The 26,723-nt window shown below is 53.0% G+C and overlaps 1 protein-coding gene across 4 annotated transcripts; it reads right to left on the minus strand.

Annotated features, from left to right (window-relative positions):
* Window positions 1-1,775: 1,775 nt before the first annotated feature.
* LOC100495090 (calpain-5-like) lies at window positions 1,776-25,216 on the minus strand. 4 transcript variants are annotated; one of them, XM_031899511.1, is made up of 17 exons: window positions 25,083-25,216; window positions 22,991-23,279; window positions 22,778-22,912; window positions 22,366-22,574; window positions 18,179-18,368; window positions 17,825-18,018; window positions 13,421-13,498; window positions 13,082-13,277; window positions 11,445-11,564; window positions 11,169-11,365; window positions 10,106-10,227; window positions 9,866-9,999; window positions 8,917-9,038; window positions 8,564-8,642; window positions 3,313-3,669; window positions 2,771-2,876; window positions 1,776-2,013 (listed from the first exon to the last, which is right to left on the minus strand). In XM_031899511.1, exons 1-15 carry the CDS (start codon window positions 25,133-25,135, stop codon window positions 3,643-3,645), a joined length of 2,145 nt encoding a protein of 714 aa, XP_031755371.1. In that variant the 5' UTR covers window positions 25,136-25,216; the 3' UTR covers window positions 1,776-2,013; window positions 2,771-2,876; window positions 3,313-3,642. The 4 variants fall into 4 exon arrangements, with proteins under 4 accessions (XP_031755371.1, XP_031755370.1, XP_031755372.1 ...); XM_031899510.1 differs by lacking the exons at window positions 1,776-2,013; window positions 2,771-2,876; window positions 8,564-8,642 and having other exon boundaries at window positions 3,442-3,669; window positions 25,083-25,215; XM_031899512.1 differs by lacking the exons at window positions 1,776-2,013; window positions 2,771-2,876; window positions 8,564-8,642 and having other exon boundaries at window positions 3,442-3,669; window positions 25,068-25,183.
* Window positions 25,217-26,723: the final 1,507 nt, after the last annotated feature.

Raw genomic sequence — 26,723 nt, forward strand, 5'->3', positions numbered from 1 at the left:
TGAGTATCACTCATGTATTATAAGGGATAATGTACCCCCTACTGTAAATGATAAGGATATTAGCAGTCACTGAGGGGTTCTGTGCCCCCATATAAAGGCACAAGGCTGCAGGCTGAGTTATACAGGGAACTCTGAGTATCACTCATGTATTATAAGGGATAATGTACCCCCTACTGTAAATGATAAGGATATTAGCAGTCACTGAGGGGTTCTGTGCCCATATAAAGGCACAAGGCTGCAGGCTGAGTTATACAGGGAATTCTGAGTATCACTCATGTATTATAAGGGATAATGTACCCCCTACTGTAAATAATAAGGATATTAGCAGTCACTGAGGGGTTCTGTGCCCCCCATATAAAGGCACAAGGCTGCAGGCTGAGTTATACAGGGAACTCTGAGTATCACTCATGTATTATAAGGGATAATGTACCCCCTACTGTAAATGATAAGGATATTAGCAGTCACTGAGGGGTTCTGTGCCCATATAAAGGCACAGTTGGGGTCAGTGCAGGTATAACAGGAAGGGGCCAGTATTTGGGTCACAGGAAGTGGGGGCAGAGGAGGCGACAGAGCAAATGGGACAGTGCGTCTGAGCGTTTCCTGTTGAGACGGGCGGGCGAGAGCTGCGGTTAATTGCGTGACACACATCTTACCTCCGGTCATCAAAACAACACCTTGTTTTTTTTTTTTCATTCCTTTTATTTATCATATAAGAAAAAAGCCAAAATAAATATACATATTGTTCCATAGGCCGCTAGCAACATGGCCGCCACCCACAGTTCCCCAGAGATTATTTACATACTTTATCCAGGGATTTCCACAAGCGCATTCTTCCTGCAATTACCCAACGGCCCTTGTGTTTATCACAAAAAAAACTCATTATTTTACAGAAATAATTAGTTAAGGTTTATTTCCTACATCATTGACTCCTACAAATGTATTGTCCATCCAACAAGCCATAGGGGCCCACTTGAATATACCATGGAACCAACTCAGGGGCCCTTTGAGATCCCCTATAAAGCCGTTTATGCCTGGGGCTCCACCTGTGATTGGCCCCAGGTTGCCACACTGTGATACATTGGGTTAATAGTGATTTGAGGAGAATCTGGCGAGCTCTGGGGATTGGACCTGTGAGGCCACAATGGGGTGACATCTTCAGGAGAAAAGGACGACGACCTAGTTGGCCACAAGTCAGTCCTAGATGCAGTACCATAGGGGGATATAGCCCTCTGTAGGTCCCAGGAGGCTCTGGCCATCAGCCTCAAGCTTCTCCGTGGGGAACACTCAGTAGAAAATGGTCTATTATGAGGCCGAGCCTTATTTTGGATCTTCAGTGGTATTTTGAGGGGTTGCCTTTTCACATTACTATATATTGCATTTGGATCCGGCAGAGACTCCTGTGACAAAGTCACAGGACTATCCATGCGTGGAACTGAACCCCAAAGAGAGGGGGGAACAGAACAATCCTCAGAAGATCTGGAGGTTAGGTAAGGATCCTGTGAAGGTTTCAGGTTTGGTGGAACTAGGGATGAATCCTTTATGGGAGGTGGGAAACAGTCAGAAGGTCTTTGGTGCCTGGGCAGAGGAAGAAAACCTTTAGACGTTCTTTGGTTTCTAGATAGCTGGAGGCCGTCATCAAAAGCTCTTTGGTTCTTCGGGAGTTTAGGGTAGTCATTAGAAGGTCTTTGCCTCCTTGGGTATGGAAGGCCATTGTTGAGGGGCCTATGATCCCTAATAAGAAGGGCACGATTCTCAGAAGGTCCTTGCATTGCAGAGCTCTGCTGCTCATGAATGAAACGGGTTCTCGGCGGTGGGATGGGTGGAGGTGCTGAATTTCGTGAAGGCTTGGGATTTTGAGGCAAAACTTGGGTTTGGGGTAGAATCCCATCATGCAAGACATTGCTTGTAATTGTAGATTCATAAGCTAGATTTGTCTGCGCTGCACCACATGGCCCATGTCCCCTCTGGTTAGGCCTTTGCCCATGACTGCCCTCTCTCAAGCTGCATCCTTTCCTAAAACAAAAACCATTCATAATGATTAATATTTTCCCTATCTCCCCACTTTTGGAGGGGCCCAATGGTACTTCCACAGGCTCAGGCCTTAGTTGGTCATATAGTCTACACAAGCAGGTGATCTTAATTCCCTGCAAGCAACATGGCTTACTTCAGAAGTTATCAAGCTAGACCTTGTGTCCAATCACAGCCTGGTGTTCTTCTGAGCCATGGCACCTTCAATCTAGAACCTTCTACAAGTAGGACATTATGTCACCCCATGGGCTCTGCCCATGAATAATATCTGAAGGTCATGAGAGACCTCATGTAATATCTGAAGGTCATGAGAGACCTCATGTAATATCTGAAGGTCATGAGAGACCTCATGTAATATCTGAAGGTCATGAGAGACCTCATGTAATATCTGAAGGTCATGAGAGACCTCATGTTATATCTGAAGGTCATGAGAGACCTCATGTTATATCTGAAGGTCATGAGAGACCTCATATAATATCTGAAGGTCATGAGAGACCTCATGTAATATCTGAAGGTCATGAGAGACCTCATGTTATATCTGAAGGTCATGAGAGACCTCATGAATGACAGAGGAAGAATGGGAAAAGGAAACCAGAAATTCAGAGGGTGGGCATAAAGGAATAATGAGAAGAGTAAGAGAAGAATGTGAATGAACAAAAGAGAAGATAAGAAAGGATAACTAGAGAAGGAAGAGAGAGGAAAAGAATGAAGAATTGCTCACGATCTGGATCTTCAGCCTCACCTGTTCCTTGTCCTGAAAATCAGACAGATGATAACAATGGACCCCACTGTGAAGGCGGCGGCAACAAGAAGAGTCCCCAGGAGGTCCGGGCGGAAGCGAAAGGTTTCTGTGAGGGAAAGAAGATCAAACCTATTTAAAGTTCCTGGTACTGAAATGGCCTTTGCCTTATTCTGTCTTGAAAACTAGACCAACTGGTAGCCAATAAGAGCAGTAGAACATTCAACGCTAAGCCATCCAATACCCCACAGGCATTAGAATCTATATTGGTAACCCTAACAACAATCCAGCCAATCGTTGGGTTGCACAAGTCAGCAGTTAATCTGGGCACCAAAAGATACTTCAGCTGTCAACGATTGCTAGAGCTTGTCCTTCAACAAAGGCCACCAGTTGGGCAGCCATTATATAAAGTGTGAGAGCAAGATGGTGGCAATAGGGTAAGACAGACATACTATCATCAAAGTCTAGCACCCCCTCCCCAACATAAAGACCATAAAGATCTGACCACCATAACTTGTGCCACAAAGTAGGCTCCTCCCGTTTACCTTCTTCCTTCTCCATCTGTGGTTCTCCCGTCGCTACACAAGTCTCTGGGGTCTGACCAGAAGGAAACGTGACAATCTCACAGCACACCACCTTCCCCTCCATTCGGATCTCCAGGATAAAGGTCGTGTTCCCGTTCTGGAGACTTAGCGCCACGTTCCAGTCCTTGTAGTGGGAATATATATAATCCCCGTACTGCGTGTTCTGCACCCCAATTTTGCTATAGGTTCCATCAATGTGCTTCTCCTTCCAGTGCAACTGGGTCACTGCCTCCCTTGGAGGAGAGAGGGTGCAGGAAAAGGTGTAGGTGTCTGGGTGGGTGAAACTGGAGTTCAGAACAGGCGATGAAGGTGGTTCTCCTAAACAAAGGGACAAGGACAATATCAAAACAGGTTTCATAGACTTACGGTGCCACCATGCCTTCAGATGGAAGTACCACGAGGTAAGTATTCCCCTTGTGCTTCCTGTTCCCTAGGCTTTGGCTTACAGTTTCAGACCTACCTGGGTTTCCATTGTTCTTATGTTGGCTGCCTACACGTATCCAGGGCTTTAGAGTTCCTATAAATATCTCTCTGCCCTTGGGTGCTCCCCTAGGTGGGTAGATTAGATCAATACACTTCTGATATTTATGTAGCTCTCAGTGGCGTAACCAGAAGTTACTGGGCCCCTCAGAAAACTCAATTTATGGCCCCAAACAGGGTCGGACTGGGCCGGGAAAAATCCCGGTGGGCCCCGGCTCCAGACACGACCCTTGCCGGTGCTCCCCCTGCCCGAACGCTCCTCAATAGACGCGTTACATTTATGCGCTCGGGGGGGAGGACGTCGGGTGAGGGGCCCTGCGAGGGGGGTTAGGGGGCCCCTGTGGAGGGGGGCTAGGGGATGCGACCTGCAGGGCCCCAGGGGCGGGAGCCCCGGTGGGCCCTTCACCCCCCAGTCCGACCCTGGCCCCAAAACATTAGGAAGTTGACCTATTGTTGATAAGATATATTGAAACTGTTCATTAATTAGGGCCTTACTGGGCCCCCCAGCTGGGTCTGCTTCCTCTATAGTTACCCCCCTGGTCTCACCCGCATATTCCACATGACCTTAAACCGACCAATCAGTATGCCTAGTGGCACTTAGGCCTTTCTCCAGCGCATATATACACTATGGGAAATGGACTGGGGGCCTTTATAGCCAATCATTAGATTTCTATAAATAGGGCAAATGATGAGGGAGTTGGGGGGAGGAGAACAATTTTGCTTATTGATGTAAATATGCCGATACAGCTGGAAATTCTGTCCAACAGCGACAAAGGGGGAAGACTGTAGCACAAAACTGCTATTAATAGGCTTTCATTTAGCTTGATACGGACTGAAATAAATCCTGAAGCACATAATATACACTACTATACGCAGCATGGAAGACCGGCAGCCAATGGGAATGCTGGGACAGTAGCCAAGTGCTACAAAAAGAGTTGTGTCGCATCTGGTTAATAAACATTTAATAAGGCAAAGACCAATAAAGGATAATAATGTTCATAGAAATAACGTCCTTGGCGGCTTCACACTAAGTATGCTGCAATACCCAACAACAGCCACTAGAGGGTGGTACTGAAACAGGTGGGAGCCAGCAGGCTGATTTCATGATAAACAGGAGAACAATCAAGCAGATATAAAAATTAATCTAATAGATTATTGGGAGATGGGAGTTGATTCTTCATGGGGAATTACAGTATAAAGTTGAAGTATAAATACCTGTTATTTAAGCAAAGGTGCCCCCCCCCCTGTGTAAGTTTAGGGGCCCAATGATCTTGCTGCGGGGTCCAATAACCAGTCATTCCCCTGCTGGAAAGTTCATGTAGGAGCCGCTCATATCAGTCAGTAAATAGATCCCAATACAAACAGTCGATGTGACTCTATAATAAGCAGTCATTCCCCTGCTGGAAAGTTCATGTAGGAGCCGCTCATATCAGTCAGTAAATAGATCCCAATACAAACAGCTGATGTGACTCTATAATAACCAGTCATTCCCCTGCTGGAAAGTTCATGTAGGAGCCGCTCATATCAGTCAGTAAATAGATCCCAATACAAACAGCTGATGTGACTCTATAATAACCAGTCATTCCCCTGCTGGAAAGTTCATGTAGGAGCCGCTCATATCAGTCAGTAAATAGATCCCAATACAAACAGTCGATGTGACTCTATAATAACCAGTCATTCCCCTGCTGGAAAGTTCATGTAGGAGCCGCTCATATCAGTCAGTAAATAGATCCCAATACAAACAGCCGATGTGACTCTATAATAACCAGTCATTCCCCTGCTGGAAAGTTCATGTAGGAGCCGCTCATATCAGTCAGTAAATAGATCCCAATACAAACAGCTGATGTGACTCTATAATAACCAGTCATTCCCCTGCTGGAAAGTTCATGTAGGAGCCGCTCATATCATTCAGTAAATAGATCCCAATACAAACAGCTGATGTGACTCTATAATAACCAGTCATTCCCCTGCTGGAAAGTTCATGTAGGAGCCGCTCATATCAGTCAGTAAATAGATCCCAATACAAACAGCCGATGTGACTCTATAATAACCAGTCATTCCCCTGCTGGAAAGTTCATGTAGGAGCCGCTCATATCAGTCAGTAAATAGATCCCAATACAAACAGCCGATGTGACTCTATAATAACCAGTCATTCCCCTGCTGGAAAGTTCATGTAGGAGCCGCTCATATCATTCAGTAAATAGATCCCAATACAAACAGCCGATGTGACTCTATAATAACCAGTCATTCCCCTGCTGGAAAGTTCATGTAGGAGCCGCTCGTATCAGTCAGTAAATAGATCCCAATACAAACAGCCGATGTGACTCTATAATAACCAGTCATTCCCCTGCTGGAAAGTTCATGTAGGAGCCGCTCATATCAGTCAGTAAATAGATCCCAATACAAACAGCCGATGTGACTCTATAATAACCAGTCATTCCCCTGCTGGAAAGTTCATGTAGGCGCTCATATCATTCAGTAAATAGATCCCAATACAAACAGCCGATGTGACTATATAATAACCAGTCATTCCCCTGCTGGAAAGTTCATGTAGGAGCCGCTCATATCATTCAGTAAATAGATCCCAATACAAACAGCCGATGTGACTCTATAATAACCAGTCATTCCCCTGCTGGAAAGTTCATGTAGGCGCTCATATCATTCAGTAAATAGATCCCAATACAAACAGCCGATGTGACTATATAATAACCAGTCATTCCCCTGCTGGAAAGTTCATGTAGGAGCCGCTCATATCAGTCAGTATATAGATCCCAATACAAACAGCTGATGTGACTCTATAATAACCAGTCATTCCCCTGCTGGAAAGTTCATGTAGGAGCCGCTCATATCAGTCAGTAAATAGATCCCAATACAAACAGCTGATGTGACTCTATAATAACCAGTCATTCCCCTGCTGGAAAGTTCATGTAGGAGCCGCTCATATCAGTCAGTAAATAGATCCCAATACAAACAGCCGATGTGACTCTATAATAACCAGTCATTCCCCTGCTGGAAAGTTCATGTAGGAGCCGCTCATATCATTCAGTAAATAGATCCCAATACAAACAGCCGATGGGACTCTATAATAACCAGTCATTCCCCTGCTGGAAAGTTCATGTGACCCCCATTTGAAATATGGAAAGTCAGGAAAAAGAAGGCAAATAACTGAAAAACTATAACAAATGAAGACCAATTGCATAGTTGCTAAGAACTGGCCATTCAACCTATTGCTCTGTGAGGCTCCAGTTTGATTGTTATTGTTACTTTTTATACCTTATTTTTCAACTTAGGTCCTCCCTATTCATATACAGGTATCAGACCCCTTATCCAGAGACCCATTATCCAGAAAGTTCCAAATTACAGAAAGGCCATCTCCCATAGACTCCATTTTAATCAAATAATTCACATTTTTAAAAATGATCTCCTTTTTCTCTGTAATAATAAAACAGTACCTGTACTTGATCCCAACTAAGATATAATTACCCCTTATTGGGGCAGAACAGTCCTATTGGGCTTATTTAATGGTTAAATGATTCCCTTTTCTCTGTAATAATAAAACAGTACCTGTACTTGATCCCAACTAAGATATAATTACCCCTTATTGGGGGCAGAACAGCCCTATTGGGTTTATTTCATGGTTAAATGATCCCCTTTTCTCTGTAATAATAAAACAGTACCTGTACTTGATCCCAACTAAGATATAATTACCCCTTATTGGGGCAGAACAGCCCTATTGGGTTTATTTAATGGTTAAATGATTCCCTTTTCTCTGTAATAATAAAACAGTACCTGTACTTGATCCCAACTAAGATATAATTACCCCTTATTGGGGGCAGAACAGCCCTATTGGGTTTATTTCATGGTTAAATGATTCCCTTTTCTCTGTAATAATAAAACAGTACCTGTACTTGATCCCAACTAAGATATAATTACCCCTTATTGGGGGCAGAACAGCCCTATTGGGTTTATTTCATGGTTAAATGATTCCCTTTTCTCTGTAATAATAAAACAGTACCTGTACTTGATCCCAACTAAGATATAATTACCCCTTATTGGGGCAGAACAGCCCTATTGGGTTTATTTAATGGTTAAATGATTCCCTTTTCTCTGTAATAATAAAACAGTACCTGTACTTGATCCCAACTAAGATATAATTACCCCTTATTGGGGGCAGAAGAGTCCTACTGGGTTTAATTACTGTTTATCATTCACACCACTCCCTGGTTGCTAAGATAATTTAGTTCCTAGCAGCCAGATAGCTGCTAAAACTCCAGACTGGAGAGCTGCTAAACAAACAAAAAGTGAACTAAAAAAAACTACAAATAATAAAAAATGAAGACCAATTGCAAATGATCTCAGACTATTACTCTCCATGGGATACTAAAAGCTAACTGAAAGGTGGACAAGCCATTTAAGGTGGATCAATGTCAGATGAAGCCTAAAACCATCTACGCGACTGCAGTTTGTCCCGGTGACCAAGTGAGCAGATATCCCCCCAGAGTGGCCCCCCGAGACAGATGGGGACCCTGTTGGCCCTGGGCCACCCTACCTGCCTAAAGCCACCATCTGAATGGGCCTTAAGGAGATATAGACCAGAAAGGAGGTCTCTTTGGTACCATAAGCTGACTTTACTTGGCCTTTAATTTCATGCATGGAGCTCAGTACTTATTGCTGCTCCAACCCCCTTCCCTGTTTAATTCAGTGGTTTCTCCCACTCCATCCCATCACTCACCTGGGCAGGCTCCCCCCAGCAGGAGAATGATGATGACCAGAAGCCTCCCCATCCTGAGCCGGAGCAGCTCACTAGCAGACTGAGCGGGGGGAGGAAGTGGTGCGTGAGAAGTTGGTAGGACAGGAAGGAGGGGGAGAGACAGGCAGAGAGACAGAGAGAGTGCAGGAGAGGAACAAATACACCTATAAAGGCAGAGACAGAGAGGAATCAGTAGGAGCTGAGAGGGTGGGGGGCAAGGGAATAGGGGAGAGGAGAGATCCCTGGGGCCCCAGGCAGTGCACAGTAAGGAGAAGCCCAGGGTTAGTCAGAGAGCGGTCAGCTCCGCGCAGGTGGTGGCCTCTATAAGGATATACCCCGAGGGCGAGCCGTCCTTCCTCTGTAGCCTCAGCACATGGGTCTGATTGGCTTCCCCCACCGGGCAGGGGGCTGAGACTCTGCCAATCAGAGCGTCCCTCAGGAACCGCGCCTGCCACACCTGCCAAAGGTACAACTGGCGTTAGAGCGCCGAGGGCCCCATTTACTGATAGTGAGTGTGGGAGAGAAACTGGGCAGGGGCAGCAATATTTGCCAGTTTCAACGGCACGCCCACATTTAAGCCACGCCCACACATGCAGGAGAGACATGCAGGGCAGGGACAGACGCGGGGCGGGGAGACAGACGTGGGGCGGGGAGACAGACGCGGGGCGGGGAGACAGACGCGGGGCAGCGAGACAGACGCGGGGGGCGGGGAGACAGACGCGGAGGGCGGGGAGACAGACGCGGGGCAGCGAGACAGACGCGGGGGGCAGGGAGACAGACGCGGGGGGCAGCGAGACAGACGCGGGGGGCAGCGAGACAGACGCGGGGGGCAGGGAGACAGACGCGGGGGGGCAGGGAGACAGACGCGGAGGGCAGCGAGACAGACGCGGGGGGCAGGGAGACAGACGCGGGGGGCAGGGAGACAGACGCGGGGCAGCGAGACAGACGCGGGGGGCAGCGAGACAGACGCGGGGGGCAGGGAGACAGACGCGGGGGGGGACAGACGGGGGGAGACAGACGCGGGGGGCAGGGAGACAGACGCGGGGGGCAGGGAGACAGACGCGGGGGGCAGGGAGACAGACGCGGGGGGCAGGGAGACAGACGCGGGGGGCAGGGAGACAGACGCGGGGGGCAGGGAGACAGACGCGGGGGGCAGGGAGACAGACGCGGGGGGCAGGGAGACAGACGCGGGGGGCAGGGAGACAGACGCGGGGGCAGGGAGACAGACGCGGGGGGCAGGGAGACAGACGCGGGGGGCAGGGAGACAGAGGGGAATGGACTCACCTGTATAACGAGAGGCCTCCCCTTCCTTCTCCGGTAGAACACTCCTTTCAGGTCAAACTCGGGGTTCTGGTTCTTTACGCTCCTGGATCTCACCTTCTCCCCCTCGCAATGAACTGTCACATAAAATGCAGGATCTGCCCAAAGCCAAGGAGACGTCAGTAGCCCCCCATCTCTTCTTCCCCCAACCCCCCCAGAAATATAAACACCCTATACCAAGAAGCCCAGCAGAACCAGACTTACCTCTGCCACCCCCAGGGGCCCACAGCCCTGAAGCAGAATGTACAGTAATGGAAGTGATCAGACGGTGGGCCCCCAGGCAGAATGAGAAGCAGGAGGGCTCGGGGATGTCTCGAGTCAGTTCCCTGTGTGTAGAGAACCCCTCAGTGACTGCTAATATCCTTATCATTTACAGTAGGGGGTACATTATCCCATATAATACATGAGTGATACTCAGAGTTCCCTGTATAACTCAGCCTGCAGCCTTGTGCCTTTATATGGGCACAGAACCCCTCAGTGACTGCTAATATCCTTATCATTTACAGTAGGGGGTACATTATCCCTTATAATACATGAGTGATACTCAGAGTTCCCTGTATAACTCAGCCTGCAGCCTTGTGCCTTTATATGGGGGGCACAGAACCCCTCAGTGACTGCTAATATCCTTATCATTTACAGTAGGGGGTACATTATCCCTTATAATACATGAGTGATACTCAGAGTTCCCTGTATAACTCAGCCTGCAGCCTTGTGCCTTTATATGGGGGGCACAGAACCCCTCAGTGACTGCTAATATCCTTATCATTTACAGTAGGGGGTACATTATTCCTTATAATACATGAGTGATACTCAGAGTTCCCTGTATAACTCAGCCTGCAGCCTTGTGCCTTTATATGGGCACAGAACCCCTCAGTGACTGCTAATATCCTTATCATTTACAGTAGGGGGTACATTATCCCTTATAATACATGAGTGATACTCAGAGTTCCCTGTATAACTCAGCCTGCAGCCTTGTGCCTTTATATGGGCACAGAACCCCTCAGTGACTGCTAAAATCCTTATCATTTACAGTAGGGGGTACATTATCCCTTATAATACATGAGTGATACTCAGGGTTCCCTGTATAACTCAGCCTGCAGCCTTGTGCCTTTATATGGGGGGCACAGAACCCCTCAGTGACTGCTAATATCCTTATCATTTACAGTAGGGGGTACATTATCCCTTATAACACCTGGTCACAGAACTCCTCCCCAGAGAAGGTGTAGCCATAGTAGCTGGCCCCTCATTGGGTGACTAGGCCCTGTACCGGAGGTGGCTGGCTCGGTCGGTGTATAGGCGCAGGAGGAAGGAGCCAATCAGGCCGGGGCTGAATGTAGTTGGTAGGATGACGTAGCGGCCTCGTTGGAGCTCGGTGCGCAGGAAGACGCTGCGGGAGTTGATGTAGGTGGAAGAGGAAACCTTTGTTGCAGTTCGGTGGAGGCGGAATTTACGGTTCACCTCAACCTGAATGGGAGGGAGAAGTGCAATAAATAACAATGATCAGGAATAAAGAGACAGGGAAAAATATCAGCCCCTCCCTCACCTTAAACACAAAGAAGCCAATGGGCAGGTTTTCCCCTCCCTCACTGCGCTGAGTCCTACGGTCCTCTTGTTCCACGGAAATGAGCGCCACGTCCTGGTCCAACGTCACATCAAAGGAAAACTGCATCGGGGGGCAGTGTTAGCCGGGGATTGGGCCAGGTAAGTATAACGTGGGGATTGGGCCAGGTAAGTATAACGTGGGGATTGGGGCAGGTAAGTATAACGTGGGGATTGGGGCAGGTAAGTATAACGTGGGGATTGGGGCAGGTAAGTATAACGTGGGGATTGGGGCAGGTAAGTATAACGTGGGGATTGGGGCAGGTAAGTATAACGTGGGGATTGGGGCAGGTAAGTATAACGTGGGGATTGGGCCAGGTAAGTATAACGTGGGGATTGGGCCAGGTAAGAATATAATGGGTGCTCTGGGGCAGGTAAGTATAACGTGGGGATTGGGGCAGGTAAGTATAACGTGGGGATTGGGGCAGGTAAGTATAACGTGGGGATTGGGGCAGGTAAGTATAACGTGGGGATTGGGGCAGGTAAGTATAACGTGGGGATTGGGGCAGGTAAGTATAACGTGGGGATTGGGGCAGGTAAGTATAACGTGGGGATTGGGGCAGGTAAGAGTATAATGGGTGCTCTGGGGCAGGTAAGAGTATAATGGGTGCTCTGGGGCAGGTAAGAATAACGTGGGTATTGGGGCAGGTAAGTATAACGTGGGGATTGGGGCAGGTAAGAGTATAATGGGTGCTCTGGGGCAGGTAAGAGTATAATGGGTGCTCTGGGGCAGGTAAGAGTATAATGGGTGCTCTGGGGCAGGTAAGAATAACGTGGGTATTGGGGCAGGTAAGTATAACGTGGGGATTGGGGCAGGTAAGAGTATAATGGGTGCTCTGGGGCAGGTAAGAGTATAATGGGTGCTCTGGGGCAGGTAAGAGTATAATGGGTGCTCTGGGGCAGGTAAGAATAACGTGGGTATTGGGGCAGGTAAGAATAACGTGGGGATTGGGGCAGGTAAGAATAACGTGGGGATTGGGGCAGGTAAGAATATAATGGGTGCTCTGGGGCAGGTAAGAATAACGTGGGTATTGGGGTAGGTAAGTATAACGTGGGGATTGGGGCAGGTAAGTATAACGTGGGGATTGGGCAGGTAAGTATAACGTGGGGATTGGGGCAGGTAAGTATAACGTGGGGATTGGGGCAGGTAAGTATAACGTGGGGATTGGGGCAGGTAAGTATAACGTGGGGATTGGGGCAGGTAAGTATAACGTGGGGATTGAGGCAGGTAAGTATAACGTGGGGATTGGGGCAGGTAAGTATAACGTGGGGATTGGGGCAGGTAAGTATAACGTGGGGATTGGGGCAGGTAAGTATAACGTGGGGATTGGGGCAGGTAAGAATATAATGGGTGCTCTGGGGCAGGTAAGAATATAATGGGTGCTCTGGGGCAGGTAAGAATAACGTGGGTGTTCCTGGGCAGGTAAGAATATAATGGGCGTTCCTGGGCAGGTAAGTATAACGTGGGGATTGGGGCAGGTAAGAATATAATGGGTGCTCTGGGGCAGGTAAGAATAACGTGGGTGGGATTCAAAATGGGTAATATATTCTGTGGGTTCAGGTGATTGTGTAGGTAGGTACCTGGGGGTTGTGCAGGTAGGTCTCCCTATAGTTGGGGCAACCACCACTCCTGTCCTTCAGAGGATCTGCATCTGGTCTCCATACCGACAGGGCCGACTCCTCAGTCCAGGTTTTGTGGGTGCTCAGGGTGCTGGTGTTCACCCGGCGGCACAGGGTGAGGTCAGTGAAGTGAGTGCAGAAGTCGCCCCAACTCATCCTGAGCCAGAGAGAGAATGGGGTGAGGGAGATGGGGGCTGCAGACATATTGGGGGGGGGGGTAGAATATAATAAGGATAAGTGGGAGAGACCACAGAGATGGGCAGGCAACAGACAGACAAAAATTCAAGAGCGTCGGCCTACCAGAAATCCCCATCATCACTCACAGTCACACCCATCTTCTCTCTCTCTGCCCGGCTTATTCGCTTCCATTCCTCCGACCTGTCAGCAAAGAGAAGTTCAGACTAATAGCTCCTCCTCTCTGTGTCACTCTGCAGGGGAGGGGCAGACTAATAGCTCCTCCTCTCTGTGTCACTCTGCAGGGGAGGGGCAGACTAATAGCTCCTCCTGTCTGTGTCACTCTGCAGGGGAGGGGCAGACTAATAGCTCCTCCTGTCTGTGTCACTCTGCAGGGGAGGGGCAGACTAATAGCTCCTCCTGTCTGTGTCACTCTGCAGGGGCGGGGCAGACTAATAGCTCCTCCTGTCTGTGTCACTCTGCAGGGGAGGGGCAGACTAATAGCTCCTCCTGTCTGTGTCACTCTGCAGGGGAGGGGCAGACTAATAGCTCCTCCTGTCTGTGTCACTCTGCAGGGGAGGGGTAGACTAATAGCTCCTCCTGTCTGTGTCACTCTGCAGGGGAGGGGCAGACTAATAGCTCCTCCTGTCTGTCACTCTGCAGGGGGAGGGGCAGACTAATAGCTCCTCCTGTCTGTGTCACTCTGCAGGGGAGGGGCAGACTAATAGCTCTTCTGTCCGTGTCACTCTGCAGGGGAGGGGCAGGCTAATAGCTCTTCTGTCCGTGTCACTCTGCAGGGGGAGGGACAGACTAAGAGCTCCTCCTGTCTGTGTCACTCTGCAGGGGGAGGGGCAGACTAAGAGCTCCTCCTGTCTGTGTCACTCTGCAGGGGGAGGGGCAGACTAAGAGCTCCTCCTGTCTGTGTCACTCTACAGGGGAGGGGCAGACTAATAGCTCTTCTGTCTGTGTCACTCTGCAGGGGCGGGGCAGACTAATAGCTCTTCTGTCTGTGTCACTCTGCAGGGGAGGGGCAGACTAATAGCTCCTCCTGTCCGTGTCACTCTGCAGGGGAGGGGCAGACTAATAGCTCCTCCTGTCCGTGTCACTCTGCAGGGGAGGGGCAGACTAATAGCTCCTCCTGTCCGTGTCACTCTGCAGGGGAGGGGCAGACTAATAGCTCTTCTGTCTGTGTCACTCTGCAGGGGAGGGGCAGACTAATAGCTCCTCCTGTCTGTGTCACTCTACAGGGGAGGGGCAGACTAATAGCTCTTCTGTCTGTGTCACCCTGCAGGGGAGGGGCAGACTAATAGCTCCTCCTGTCTGTGTCACTCTGCAGGGGAGGGGCAGACTAATAGCTCCTCCTGTCTGTGTCACTCTACAGGGGAGGGGCAGACTAATAGCTCCTCCTGTCTGTGTCACTCTACAGGGGAGGGGCAGACTAATAGCTCTTCTGTCTGTGTCACTCTGCAGGGGAGGGGCAGACTAATAGCTCCTCCTGTCTGTGCCACTCTGCAGGGGAGGGGCAGACTAATAGCTCCTCCTGTCTGTGCCACTCTGCAGGGGAGGGGCAGACTAATAGCTCCTCCTGTCCGTGTCACTCTGCAGGGGAGGGGCAGACTAATAGCTCCTCCTGTCCGTGTCACTCTGCAGGGGAGGGGCAGACTAATAGCTCCTCCTGTCCGTGTCACTCTGCAGGGGAGGGGCAGACTAATAGCTCTTCTGTCTGTGTCACTCTGCAGGGGAGGGGCAGACTAATAGCTCCTCCTGTCTGTGTCACTCTACAGGGGAGGGGCAGACTAATAGCTCTTCTGTCTGTGTCACCCTGCAGGGGAGGGGCAGACTAATAGCTCCTCCTGTCTGTGTCACTCTACAGGGGAGGGGCAGACTAATAGCTCCTCCTGTCTGTGTCACTCTACAGGGGAGGGGCAGACTAATAGCTCTTCTGTCTGTGTCACTCTGCAGGGGAGGGGCAGACTAATAGCTCCTCCTGTCTGTGCCACTCTGCAGGGGAGGGGCAGACTAATAGCTCCTCCTGTCTGTGTCACTCTGCAGGGGAGGGGCAGACTAATAGCTCCTCCTGTCTGTGTCACTCTACAGGGGAGGGGCAGACTAATAGCTCTTCTGTCTGTGTCACTCTGCAGGGGAGGGGCAGGCTAATAGCTCTTCTGTCTGTGTCACTCTGCAGGGGAGGGGCAGGCGAATAGCTCCTCCTGTCCGTGTCACTCTGCAGGGGAGGGACAGACTAATAGCTCCTCCTGTCTGTGTCACTCTGCAGGGGGAGGGGCAGACTAATAGCTCCTCCTGTCTGTGTCACTCTGCAGGGGAGGGGCAGACTAATAGCTCCTCCTGTCTGTGTCACTCTGCAGGGGGAGGGGCAGACTAATAGCTCCTCCTGTCTGTGTCACTCTACAGGGGAGGGGCAGACTAATAGCTCCTCCTGTCTGTGTCACTCTGCAGGGGAGGGGCAGACTAATAGCTCCTCCTGTCTGTGTCACTCTGCAGGGGAGGGGCAGACTAATAGCTCCTCCTGTCTGTGTCACTCTACAGGGGAGGGGCAGACTAATAGCTCCTCCTGTCCGTGTCACTCTGCAGGGGCGGGGCAGACTAATAGCTCCTCCTGTCTGTGTCACTCTGCAGGGGAGGGGCAGACTAATAGCTCTTCTGTCTGTGTCACTCTGCAGGGGAGGGGCAGGCTAATAGCTCTTCTGTCTGTGCCACTCTGCAGGGGAGGGGCAGACTAATAGCTCCTCCTGTCTGTGTCACTCTGCAGGGGAGGGGCAGACTAATAGCTCCTCCTGTCTGTGTCACTCTACAGGGGAGGGGCAGACTAATAGCTCTTCTGTCTGTGTCACTCTGCAGGGGAGGGGCAGGCTAATAGCTCTTCTGTCTGTGTCACTCTGCAGGGGAGGGGCAGGCGAATAGCTCCTCCTGTCCGTGTCACTCTGCAGGGGAGGGGCAGACTAATAGCTCCTCCTGTCTGTGTCACTCTGCAGGGGGAGGGGCAGACTAATAGCTCCTCCTGTCTGTGTCACTCTGCAGGGGAGGGGCAGACTAATAGCTCCTCCTGTCTGTGTCACTCTGCAGGGGGAGGGGCAGACTAATAGCTCCTCCTGTCTGTGTCACTCTACAGGGGAGGGGCAGACTAATAGCTCCTCCTGTCTGTGTCACTCTGCAGGGGAGGGGCAGACTAATAGCTCCTCCTGTCTGTGTCACTCTGCAGGGGAGGGGTAGACTAATAGCTCCTCCTGTCTGTGTCACTCTACAGGGGAGGGGCAGACTAATAGCTCCTCCTGTCCGTGTCACTCTGCAGGGGCGGGGCAGACTAATAGCTCCTCCTGTCTGTGTCACTCTGCAGGGGCGGGGCAGACTAATAGCTCCTCCTGTCTGTGTCACTCTGCAGGGGAGGGGCAGACTAATAGCTCTTCTGTCTGTGTCACTCTGCAGGGGAGGGGCAGGCTAATAGCTCTTCTGTCTGTGTCACTCTGCAGGGGAGGGGCAGGCTAATAGCTCCTCCTGTCCGTGTCACTCTGCAGGGGAGGGGCAGACTAATAGCTCCTCCTGTCTGTGTCACTCTGCAGGGGGAGGGGCAGACTAATAGCTCCTCCTGTCTGTGTCACTCTGCAGGGGGAGGGGCAGACTAATAGCTCCTCCTGTCTGTGTCACTCTGCAGGGGAGGGGCAGACTAATAGCTCCTCCTGTCTGTGTCACTCTGCAGGGGAGGGGCAGACTAATAGCTCCTCCTGTCTGTGTCACTCTGCAGGGGAGGGGCAGACTAATAGCTCCTCCTGTCTGTGTCACTCTACAGGGGAGGGGCAGACTAATAGCTCCTCCTGTCCGTGTCACTCTGCAGGGGAGGGGCAGACTAATAGCTCTTCTGTCTGTGTCACTCTGCAGGGGAGGGGCAGGCTAATAGCTCTTCTGTCTGTGTCACTCTGCAGGGGAGGGGCAGGCTAATAGCTCCTCCTGTCCGTGTCACTCTGCAGGGGAGGGGCAGACTAATAGCTCCTCCTGTCTGTGTCACTCTGCAGGGGGAGGGGCAGACTAATAGCTCCTCCTGTCTGTGTCACTCTGCAGGGGGAGGGGCAGACTAATAGCTCCTCCTGTCTGTGTCACTCTGCAGGGGGAGGGGCAGACTAATAGCTCCTCCTGTCTGTGTCACTCTGCAGGGGAGGGGCAGACTAATAGCTCTTCTGTCTGTGTCACTCTGCAGGGGGAGGGGCAGACTAATAGCTCCTCCTGTCTGTGTCACTCTGCAGGGGAGGGGCAGACTAAGAGCTCCTCCTGTCTGTCACTCTGCAGGGGCGGGGCAGACTAATAGCTCCTCCTGTTTGTGTCACTCTGCAGGGGAGGGGCAGACTAATAGCTCTTCTGTCTGTGTCACTCTGCAGGGGAGGGGCCAGCTAATAGCTCCTCCTGTCCGTGTCACTGTGCCACCCTGCAGGGGGAGGGGCAAACTAATAGCTCCTCCTGTCTGTGTCACTCTGCAGGGGAGGGGCAGATATGAAAGTTTTACCACTTAGTGTCACTCACCCATCACTCCAGGCACCATTCCATTCCCCACTCCCCCAGGGGTTCTGCAGACGCACGAGGCGCAGTTTGTGGGTGCGGAACAGAGACAGGAGCCCCGAGCGCAGAGTGATGCTGCGCACAGACGTAACGCTGTAGGCGTGGCCAATCACCAGGCCCGACGCCAGGACCTGCTCCAGGGACTGCCCAGAAGTCGGCTGGGGGATAAAAACAAAACACATAAGACTGATGCTCGCCCTGTAGTTTTCTCACATCAGCCTGTGGCCCTAGGGGATCTTGTTGAACTATACATCCCCTGCTGAGAGTTGCAGTTCCATAAGTGCCATGGAGGCTTTGCTATAGGCAGAAGGTGATTACCCTGATAGCAGCACTAATGAGAGACGCCCGGCTATGGGCCTTCAGCAGAGCTTTAAACAGCTTCTTCCGCTCTTCTTCAGATGTAAAATTCTCCCCCAGGAGGTCAATGGGCTCGGAGATCCCCCCGGAAAAGTCAATGAGCGCCTCGGCGGTACTGCCCCCATCCAAGGCCTCGTAGCTGCCATTGAGTCTGAAACAGGGAAGAAAATGGGGTTTATAGTTAGACTGGGGCTCCCAGGGGCCCCCAGAGAACCGGACACCAAGGGCCCCCTAATATAATAGGAGCTATATCGGCCTATCATGGAAATAAGAAAGGGCTGATGGGAAAGTCCTTAGCTGGGACCTCCTAGGCCGGGGTGAACTATGGCTAGGGTTACCACCTCTCCGGCTTTATACCAGCTAGGGCAAGGGGCGGGTCCATGGTGTCAGGGGTGGAGCAATGATGTTAATGAGGGAGGGGCATTGTCAGTGGGCTGTAAAGGGGGCTGGGAGAGGGTATAGGAGGCAGGTTGGGGGTGAATCGAGATGGGCTGGGGGCAGATCAGAGGCAGGCCGGGGGCATATCGGAGGAGGACAAGGTCAAGGACATGGCCCTGACCCTGGCTGGTATTTAACCTACTAGGCCGGTGAAATACTGGCCAGGTGGCAACCCTAACTATGGCCAGGGCCCAACATTAGGTGAAATACTGGCCAGGTGGCATCCCTAACTATGGCCAGCGCCCAACATTAGGTGAAATACTGGCCAGGTGGCAACCCTAACTATGGCCAGCGCCCAACATTAGGTGAAATACTGGCCAGGTGGCAACCCTAACTATGGCCAGCGCCCAACATTAGGTGAAATACTGGCCAGGTGGCAACCCTAACTATGGCCAGCGCCCAACATTAGGTGAAATACTGGCCAGGTGGCATCCCTAACTATGGCCAGGGCCCAACATTAGGTGAAATACTGGCCAGGTGGCAACCCTAACTATGGCCAGGGCCCAACATTAGGTGAAATACTGGCCAGGTGGCAACCCTAACTATGGCCAGGCCCAACATTAGGTGAAATACTGGCCAGGTGGCAACCCTAACTATGGCCAGCGCCCAACATTAGGTGAAATACTGCCAGGTGGCAACCCTAACTATGGCCAGGCCCAACATTAGGTGAAATACTGGCCAGGTGGCAACCCTAACTATGGCCAGCGCCCAACATTAGGTGAAATACTGGCCAGGTGGCATCCCTAACTATGGCCAGGGCCCAACATTAGGTGAAATACTGGCCAGGTGGCAACCCTAACTATGGCCAGGCCCAACATTAGGTGAAATACTGGCCAGGTGGCAACCCTAACTATGGCCAGCGCCCAACATTAGGTGAAATACTGGCCAGGGTGGCAACCCTAACTATGGCCAGCGCCCAACATTAGGTGAAATACTGGCCAGGTGGCAACCCTAACTATGGCCAGGGCCCAACATTAGGTGAAATACTGGCCAGGTGGCAACCCCTAACTATGGCCAGCGCCCAACATTAGGTGAAATACTGGCCAGGTGGCAACCCTAACTATGGCCAGCGCCCAACATTAGGTGAAATACTGGCCAGGTGGCAACCCTAACTATGGCCAGGGCCCAACATTAGGTGAAATACTGGCCAGGTGGCAACCCTAACTATGGCCAGCGCCCAACATTAGGTGAAATACTGGCCAGGTGGCAACCCTAACTATGGCCAGCGCCCAACATTAGGTGAAATACTGGCCAGGTGGCAACCCTAACTATGGCCAGCGCCCAACATTAGGTGAAATACTGGCCAGGTGGCAACCCTAACTATGGCCAGCGCCCAACATTAGGCCTGTGACCAGGTGAGGCAAAGGCAGAACAGAGCGCTGGCTGCCAAAGGAAGATAATACTGTATTCTAAACTACAGTTCCCAGCATCCTCGGGGGGTTGGCCAAGCAGTCAGTATAGCTGAACTGAAAGAGACACTTGCTGTATCCATTATAGAGCAGATATATAAAGCTAACAATCATTATGGTGCCCCTGCTGGAGGGTAGGGGTACTGCAGTACAGGTGTATAGGTGTATACAGAAGCAACACGAGTGGGTTTGTTGCACAGACAGCTCTTCCTGGTACGTTCCAAGAAACGGCGCATATTAACCGCACTCTCTCACATACGTAGAACACTAACACACACACTCACAGGTTTAAAGGGCAAGTATAAACGTATATACACCTCCGTTCAACATTAGGTCAGTAACAAGGGACTTGCTACCTCCCTCCCCCCGTAATCAGGAGAACTTGTCAAAAGAAATAATAAGCTCTGTATAAACAAGTCCTACCCCGCCCATCCCCCACCTGGAACTAATTATACAGTTGCATTTTGGTCTGATGAACAACCTCCCTTCACATGAAAGTCCTTTCAGTTTCACTCTTTGTTCTGTTTCTGCATGAATTTCCCAAAATATTTCTTAACCAATATGCAAAGTTTATTTTCAGCGTTTCCTGTTTACTCAGCGAGACTGATCTATCTGCTCCCAGCCGGGCCCCTGTATGGCACCCATCCCTTCCCGCTCCCAGCCGGGCCCCTGTATGGCACCCATCCCTTCCCGCTCCCAGCCGGGCCCCTGTATGGCACCCATCCCTTCCCGCTCCCAGCCGGGCCCCTGTATGGCACCCATCCCTTCCCGCTCCCAGCCGGGCCCCTGTATGGCACCCATCCCTTCCCGCTCCCAGCCGGGCCCCTGTATGGCACCCATCCCTTCCCGCTCCCAGCCGGGCCCCTGTATGGCACCCATCCCTTCCCGCTCCCAGCCGGGCCCCTGTATGGCACCCATCCTTCCCGCTCTCAGCCGGGCCCCTGTATGGCACCCATCCCTTCCCGCTCCAGCCGGGCCCCTGTATGGCACCCATCCTTCCCGCTCCAGCGGGCCCCTGTATGGCACCCATCCCTTCCCGCTCTCAGCCGGGCCCCTGTATGGCACCCATCCCTTCCCCGCTCCCAGCCGGGCCCCTGTATGGCACCCATCCCTTCCCGCTCCCAGCCGGGCCCCTGTATGGCACCCATCCCTTCCCGCTCCCAGCCGGGCCCCTGTATGGCACCCATCCCTTCCCGCTCCCAGCCGGGCCCCTGTATGGCACCCATCCCTTCCCGCTCCCAGCCGGGCCCCTGTATGGCACCCATCCCTTCCCGCTCCCAGCCGGGCCCCTGTATGGCACCCATCCTTCCCGCTCTCAGCCGGGCCCCTGTATGGCACCCATCCCTTCCCGCTCCCAGCCGGGCCCCCTGTATGGCACCCATCCCTTCCCGCTCTCAGCCGGGGCCCTGTATGGCACCCATCCCTTCCCGCTCTCAGCTGGGCCCCTGTATGGCACCCATCCCTTCCCGCTCCCAGCCGGGCCCCTGTATGGCACCCATCCCTTCCCGCTCCCAGCCGGGCCCCTGTATGGCACCCATCCCTTCCCGCTCTCAGCCGGGCGACTCTATGGCACCCATCCCTTCCCGCTCCCAGCCGGGCCCCTGTATGGCACCCATCCCTTCCCGCTCCCAGCCGGGCCCCTGTATGGCACCCATCCCTTCCCGCTCTCAGCCAGGCGACTCTATGGCACCCATCCCTTCCCGCTCTCAGCTGGGCCCCTGTATGGCGCCCATCCCTTCCCGCTCTCAGCCAGGCGACTCTATGGCACCCATCCCTTCCCGCTCTCAGCCGGGCGACTCTATGGCACCCATCCCTTCCCGCTCTCAGCTGGGCCCCTGTATGGCGCCCATCCCTTCCCGCTCTCAGCCAGGCGACTCTATGGCACCCATCCCTTCCCGCTCTCAGCCAGGCGACTCTATGGCACCCATCCCTTCCCGCTCTCAGCTGGGCCCCTGTATGGCGCCCATCCCTTCCCGCTCTCAGCCAGGCGACTCTATGGCACCCATCCCTTCCCGCTCTCAGCCGGGCCCCTGTATGGCACCCATCCCTTCCCGCTCTCAGCTGGGCCCCTGTATGGCGCCCATCCCTTCCCGCTCTCAGCCAGGCGACTCTATGGCACCCATCCCTTCCCGCTCTCAGCCAGGCGACTCTATGGCACCCATCCCTTCCCGCTCTCAGCCGGGCCCCTGTATGGCACTGGAACCATCAGAACCCAGACCCAGCTGATGCCCTGGGGCACTGGCACACAAACACATTATGGCATAAAAAGACACAGGAAAGGAGCAGAGAAAGGGGTCGTACTTGGCATAGGCCTTTTCCAGCAGGGCACACCAGAAGGCGCCTCGTTGGCCCGGGCGGCAGAAGAGCAACTCCCCCCGGACTGTGGGCAAACGGTCGTCAATGACTATTTCTATCCAGCTGCCGAATCGCCAGAGCCGGAACCTGAAGATCCCCGCGTGGGGAGGGGCCCCGGGCCGAGGCCAGTCCTGCTCCTTGGGGGACGGTATAACCTGCGTTGGGGGTGGGAAGATCCTGTTAAAGGAGCAGTAATGTTTATTTATCCTATAACAACTTGACTTGACTGCCAGTGGCCTTTCCGCCATGACACGTGGCCCTTGCCTCAGGCAGCACTTGGAGAAGTTGGGGGTCCCAAGCTTTCTGCATTGTGTCGGGGGGCGCAATCCATGTATAATAATATAAAGGGAACACTTACCCTTTTCCACACAGAGGGGTCTCCGGCCAAACAAGCCGCGGCGGCTACAAACCAGCAATTACCCAGACTGCCTTGGTGCAGGTCGTGGGTACTAATGCCCCCTTCAGCAAAGAGACGAGGATTCTGCACCAACTCCTGGAGACAAGAGAAAGGGGGTCAGCGACCCAGGGGGCCGGGGGGGGGCAGATACGGGGAGAAGCTGAAGGTTCCCACCTGCGGGCGCTTCCACTCTACTCCCTCGGGGGGCGTCCGACTGTAGTACAGGGAGCGACTGTCAGCTGGGAACGCTGGGTCTTCAAAGAGGCGGCCCTCCTGCCGGCATCCATCTTTTAATCGCCCATAATTCTGGTCCCGGTAACTGACAACCATCCTCCCCGGCTGTCTCACCCCGCTGCCGGCCCCACTGGTATTTCCACCCTGGGATGTGCCAGGCTCCCTAGTGCCAACCCCTGTACCTGGGGCAGTAGAACTGGCCGATCCAGTCTGACAGCGAGCCGACGCCCTGGGGAGGAGGGAAGCACAATCCTGCTAAATGCACCGGGCAGGGGCAAATGGGATGCTGAGAGGGGCAGGAAGGCTGTTGCCATAGATTCCAACTCTGCAGAACTTGGGGCAAAACCCCCAGGCGTCACTCAGGGTTGGACTGGACCAACGGGAAACTACCCCTGCATTAGGGCCACACCCCCGGGCAAAACATTAGTACATTGAAGAGTTAATATGATTATGAACTTAGTGCTAAAAAACATGTATACATGCCATAGAGAAAACAAGCTGATAAAACTTACAGCAGGGAGCAGCGGCATGGAGGGGGGCACACAGTCGGGGGGCTCTTGGTGGGATTCTGGGGGGATTGGGGTGCAGAGGGACAGGCACACAGTCGGGGTGGGGATTGGGGTGCAGAGGGACGGGCACACAGTCGGGGTGGGGATTGGGGTGCAGAGGGACGGGCACACAGTCGGGGTGGGGATTGGGGTGCAGAGAGACAGGCACACAGTCGGGGTGGGGATTGGGGTGCAGAGAGGACAGGCACACAGTCGGGGTGGGGATTGGGGTGCAGAGGGACAGGCACACAGTCGGGGTGGGGATTGGGGTGCAGAGGGACGGGCACACAGTCGGGGTGGGGATTGGGGTGCAGAGGGACGGGCACACAGTCGGGGTGGGGATTGGGGTGCAGAGGGACAGGCACACAGTCGGGGTGGGGATTGGGGTGGCAGAGGGACTGGCACACAGTCGGGGTGGGGATTGGGGTGCAGAGGGACGGGCACACAGTCGGGGTGGGGATTGGGGTGCAGAGGGACGGGCACACAGTCGGGGTGGGGATTGGGGTGCAGAGGACAGGTACACAGTCGGGGTGGGGATTGGGGTGCAGAGGGACGGGCACACAGTCGGGGTGGGGATTGGGGTGCAGAGGGACAGGCACACAGTCGGGGTGGGGATTGGGGTGCAGAGGGACAGGTACACAGTCGGGGTGGGGATTGGGGTGCAGAGGGACGGGCACACAGTCGGGGTGGGGATTGGGGTGCAGAGGGACGGGCACACAGTCGGGGTGGGGATTGGGGTGCAGAGGGACGGGCACACAGTCGGGGTGGGGATTGGGGTGCAGAGGGACAGGTACACAGTCGGGGTGGGGATTGGGGTGCAGAGGGACAGGTACACAGTCGGGGTGGGGATTGGGGTGCAGAGGGACAGGCACACAGTCGGGGTGGGGATTGGGGTGCAGAGGGACAGGCACACAGTCGGGTGGGGATTGGGGTGCAGAGGGACAGGTACACAGTCGGGGTGGGGATTGGGGTGCAGAGGGACAGGCACACAGTCGGGGTGGGGATTGGGGTGCAGAGGGACAGGCACACAGTCGGGGTGGGGATTGGGGTGCAGAGGGACAGGTACACAGTCGGGGTGGGGATTGGGGTGGCAGAGGGACAGGTACACAGTCGGGGTGGGGATTGGGGTGCAGAGGGACAGGCACACAGTCGGGGTGGGGATTGGGGTGCAGAGGGACGGGCACACAGTCGGGGTGGGGATTGGGGTGCAGAGGGACGGGCACACAGTCGGGGTGGGGATTGGGGTGCAGAGGGACGGGCACACAGTCGGGGTGGGGATTGGGGTGCAGAGGGACGGGCACACAGTCGGGGTGGGGATTGGGGTGCAGAGGGACGGGCACACACAGTAACACAGGGAGTTCAGACCAGGACAATTCACATGTTGGAGACACAAACACACACCTAGGAGCCTGGGTCACACCCAGAGTCGCCCCACAGCCCGGCACACTCACACTCACACTCACACTCACCACTATGGAACATACTCTGTCCAACCTGGTACCTCCGGCCGCTGCCGATAGACTACAACTCCCAGCATCCCCCACACAGACAAATGGGTTAAGATCCCCGGTGGATACAGGTGAATGTGGGACAGGTAACGCAGTGTGGGTGGAGCCGACTCAATGGGGATGGGTTTAGCAAACAGTGCAAAGCAGCTGGGGGGAGGGGCAGTTAGAAATGGAAACCAGTGCAGTCTGCAGCATCTAAACTGCTACCAAGCCCTGTGGGATTATTGGTGTTTCTCTCTAATGGGGAGAGGCGGTTGCACTTCTATCTGGAGGCAGATCAGCCGCACCCTGATGGCTCCTTAGCATCTATTAACACGCTGCAGCCTGCACTGCTGTCTATGTAGCCACGCAGCATGTATTGGAACTGAATATTCTAGTATAAACCAATCAGACTGAATGGGGTGAGGAGATGGCGCCTAGAGTTCTGGCCCCAGGTCCATCCTAGGTAACAATAGGGTTGTTTATAGCCTGATACAAATTGCTGCTGTGGCCCTTTAAGGGGATAATTTGGTAAATGCAGGGATTTCCCCCTAAAAAAATGGTATCTCTATATTATATCATAATAGAATCTCCAGCAATGGGCTGAGACGGAAGCCACAGTAGTAACCCACGGCAACCAATCACAATTTTTCTTTCCCTTGTTGCAGTAGTTGATTGGTTGCTGTGGGTTACAGCTCCAAAGCAAGGTGGGCATCAGGGTGGGGGGGATCTGGCTGTAGGGTGGGGGTCCAGGAACAAATTTTGCACCACTAGGGGAAGCCATGTCCCGCAGAGAATCCATTCCCCCCGTATAACTGAGCAGCGGGTTCTGATTACACAACAGGGCTGAGCTCGGTGCCAGCGGGTAAAGGGCAAGGTGCGCTCTTATCTTCCCATACATGGCAGATAAGGGCCAATATGGGCACAATCCTCGCCAACGGTAAATATTATCACAGCAATAGTCAGAGCTGCCCCCCCCATTCCCTTTATACCCAGCACCTATAAAAGCCTATCCGCATATATGGGTTCAACATGGCGCCACAGAAACCATTTTAGTCTGAACATAAAAGGATTGGGGGGTTTGGGCTGCCATTTAAAGGGAGAAGGGATCCCAAAGGATCCTAGTTATCGATTTAAAGGAGAACTAAACCCTAAAAAGCAATATATCTACTTACTGTACCAACGCAGAGGTGCGGCAGCCCAATTACATGATCCAAGCTCTAAAAGTTGCCCCCAGCAGCGCCCCATCTTGGATCTTGTTGGGGCGTCTTTTGTGAGTCAGTGGCACTGCACATGCTCAGTGGGCTCTGGGCTGCTGTTGAGAATCTAAGCTTAGGGGTGATGGGAAATCATCCAGCAGTAAGTAAGGCTCACCAGTCTGGTGCTACAGCTTTGGGATTGGCCACACTTCTTACTAAACCCCTCCCCGTTCATGATCTCACTCTTAATTCCCCACCCTTTTTGGTGATATAACAACCAAAGAGTCCGTCCCTAAGAAGTCACCATAGGGGGGAATGTTTAATTCCAGGGTGTAGGCAGGTCCAGGTAGTAGGACCTGCTGCTTTATACCTCCTACTAGGGGCCACCTTTCGTCCAGAGCAATACCGGCTGGAAAAAGGCTGGACCATGGCGTGATGG

This window comes from Xenopus tropicalis, chromosome 3 (assembly GCF_000004195.4).
Source record: "Xenopus tropicalis strain Nigerian chromosome 3, UCB_Xtro_10.0, whole genome shotgun sequence".
Lineage (NCBI taxonomy): Eukaryota > Metazoa > Chordata > Amphibia > Anura > Pipidae > Xenopus > Xenopus tropicalis.

Excerpts from the sequence above, each read along its gene's own strand:
- LOC100495090 (XM_031899510.1), bottom strand. The coding sequence starts at position 25,135 with ATGCTGGGAGTTGTAGTCTATCGGCAGCGGCCGGAGGTACCAGGTTGG. Across the intron at positions 22,913-22,990 it reads TAGAGTGGAAGCGCCCGCAG|GAGTTGGTGCAGAATCCTCG; the intron begins GTGGGAACCTTC and ends TCTTGTCTCCAG. Across the intron at positions 9,039-9,865 it reads GGAGGCCTCTCGTTATACAG|GTGTGGCAGGCGCGGTTCCT; the intron begins GTGAGTCCATTC and ends TACCTTTGGCAG.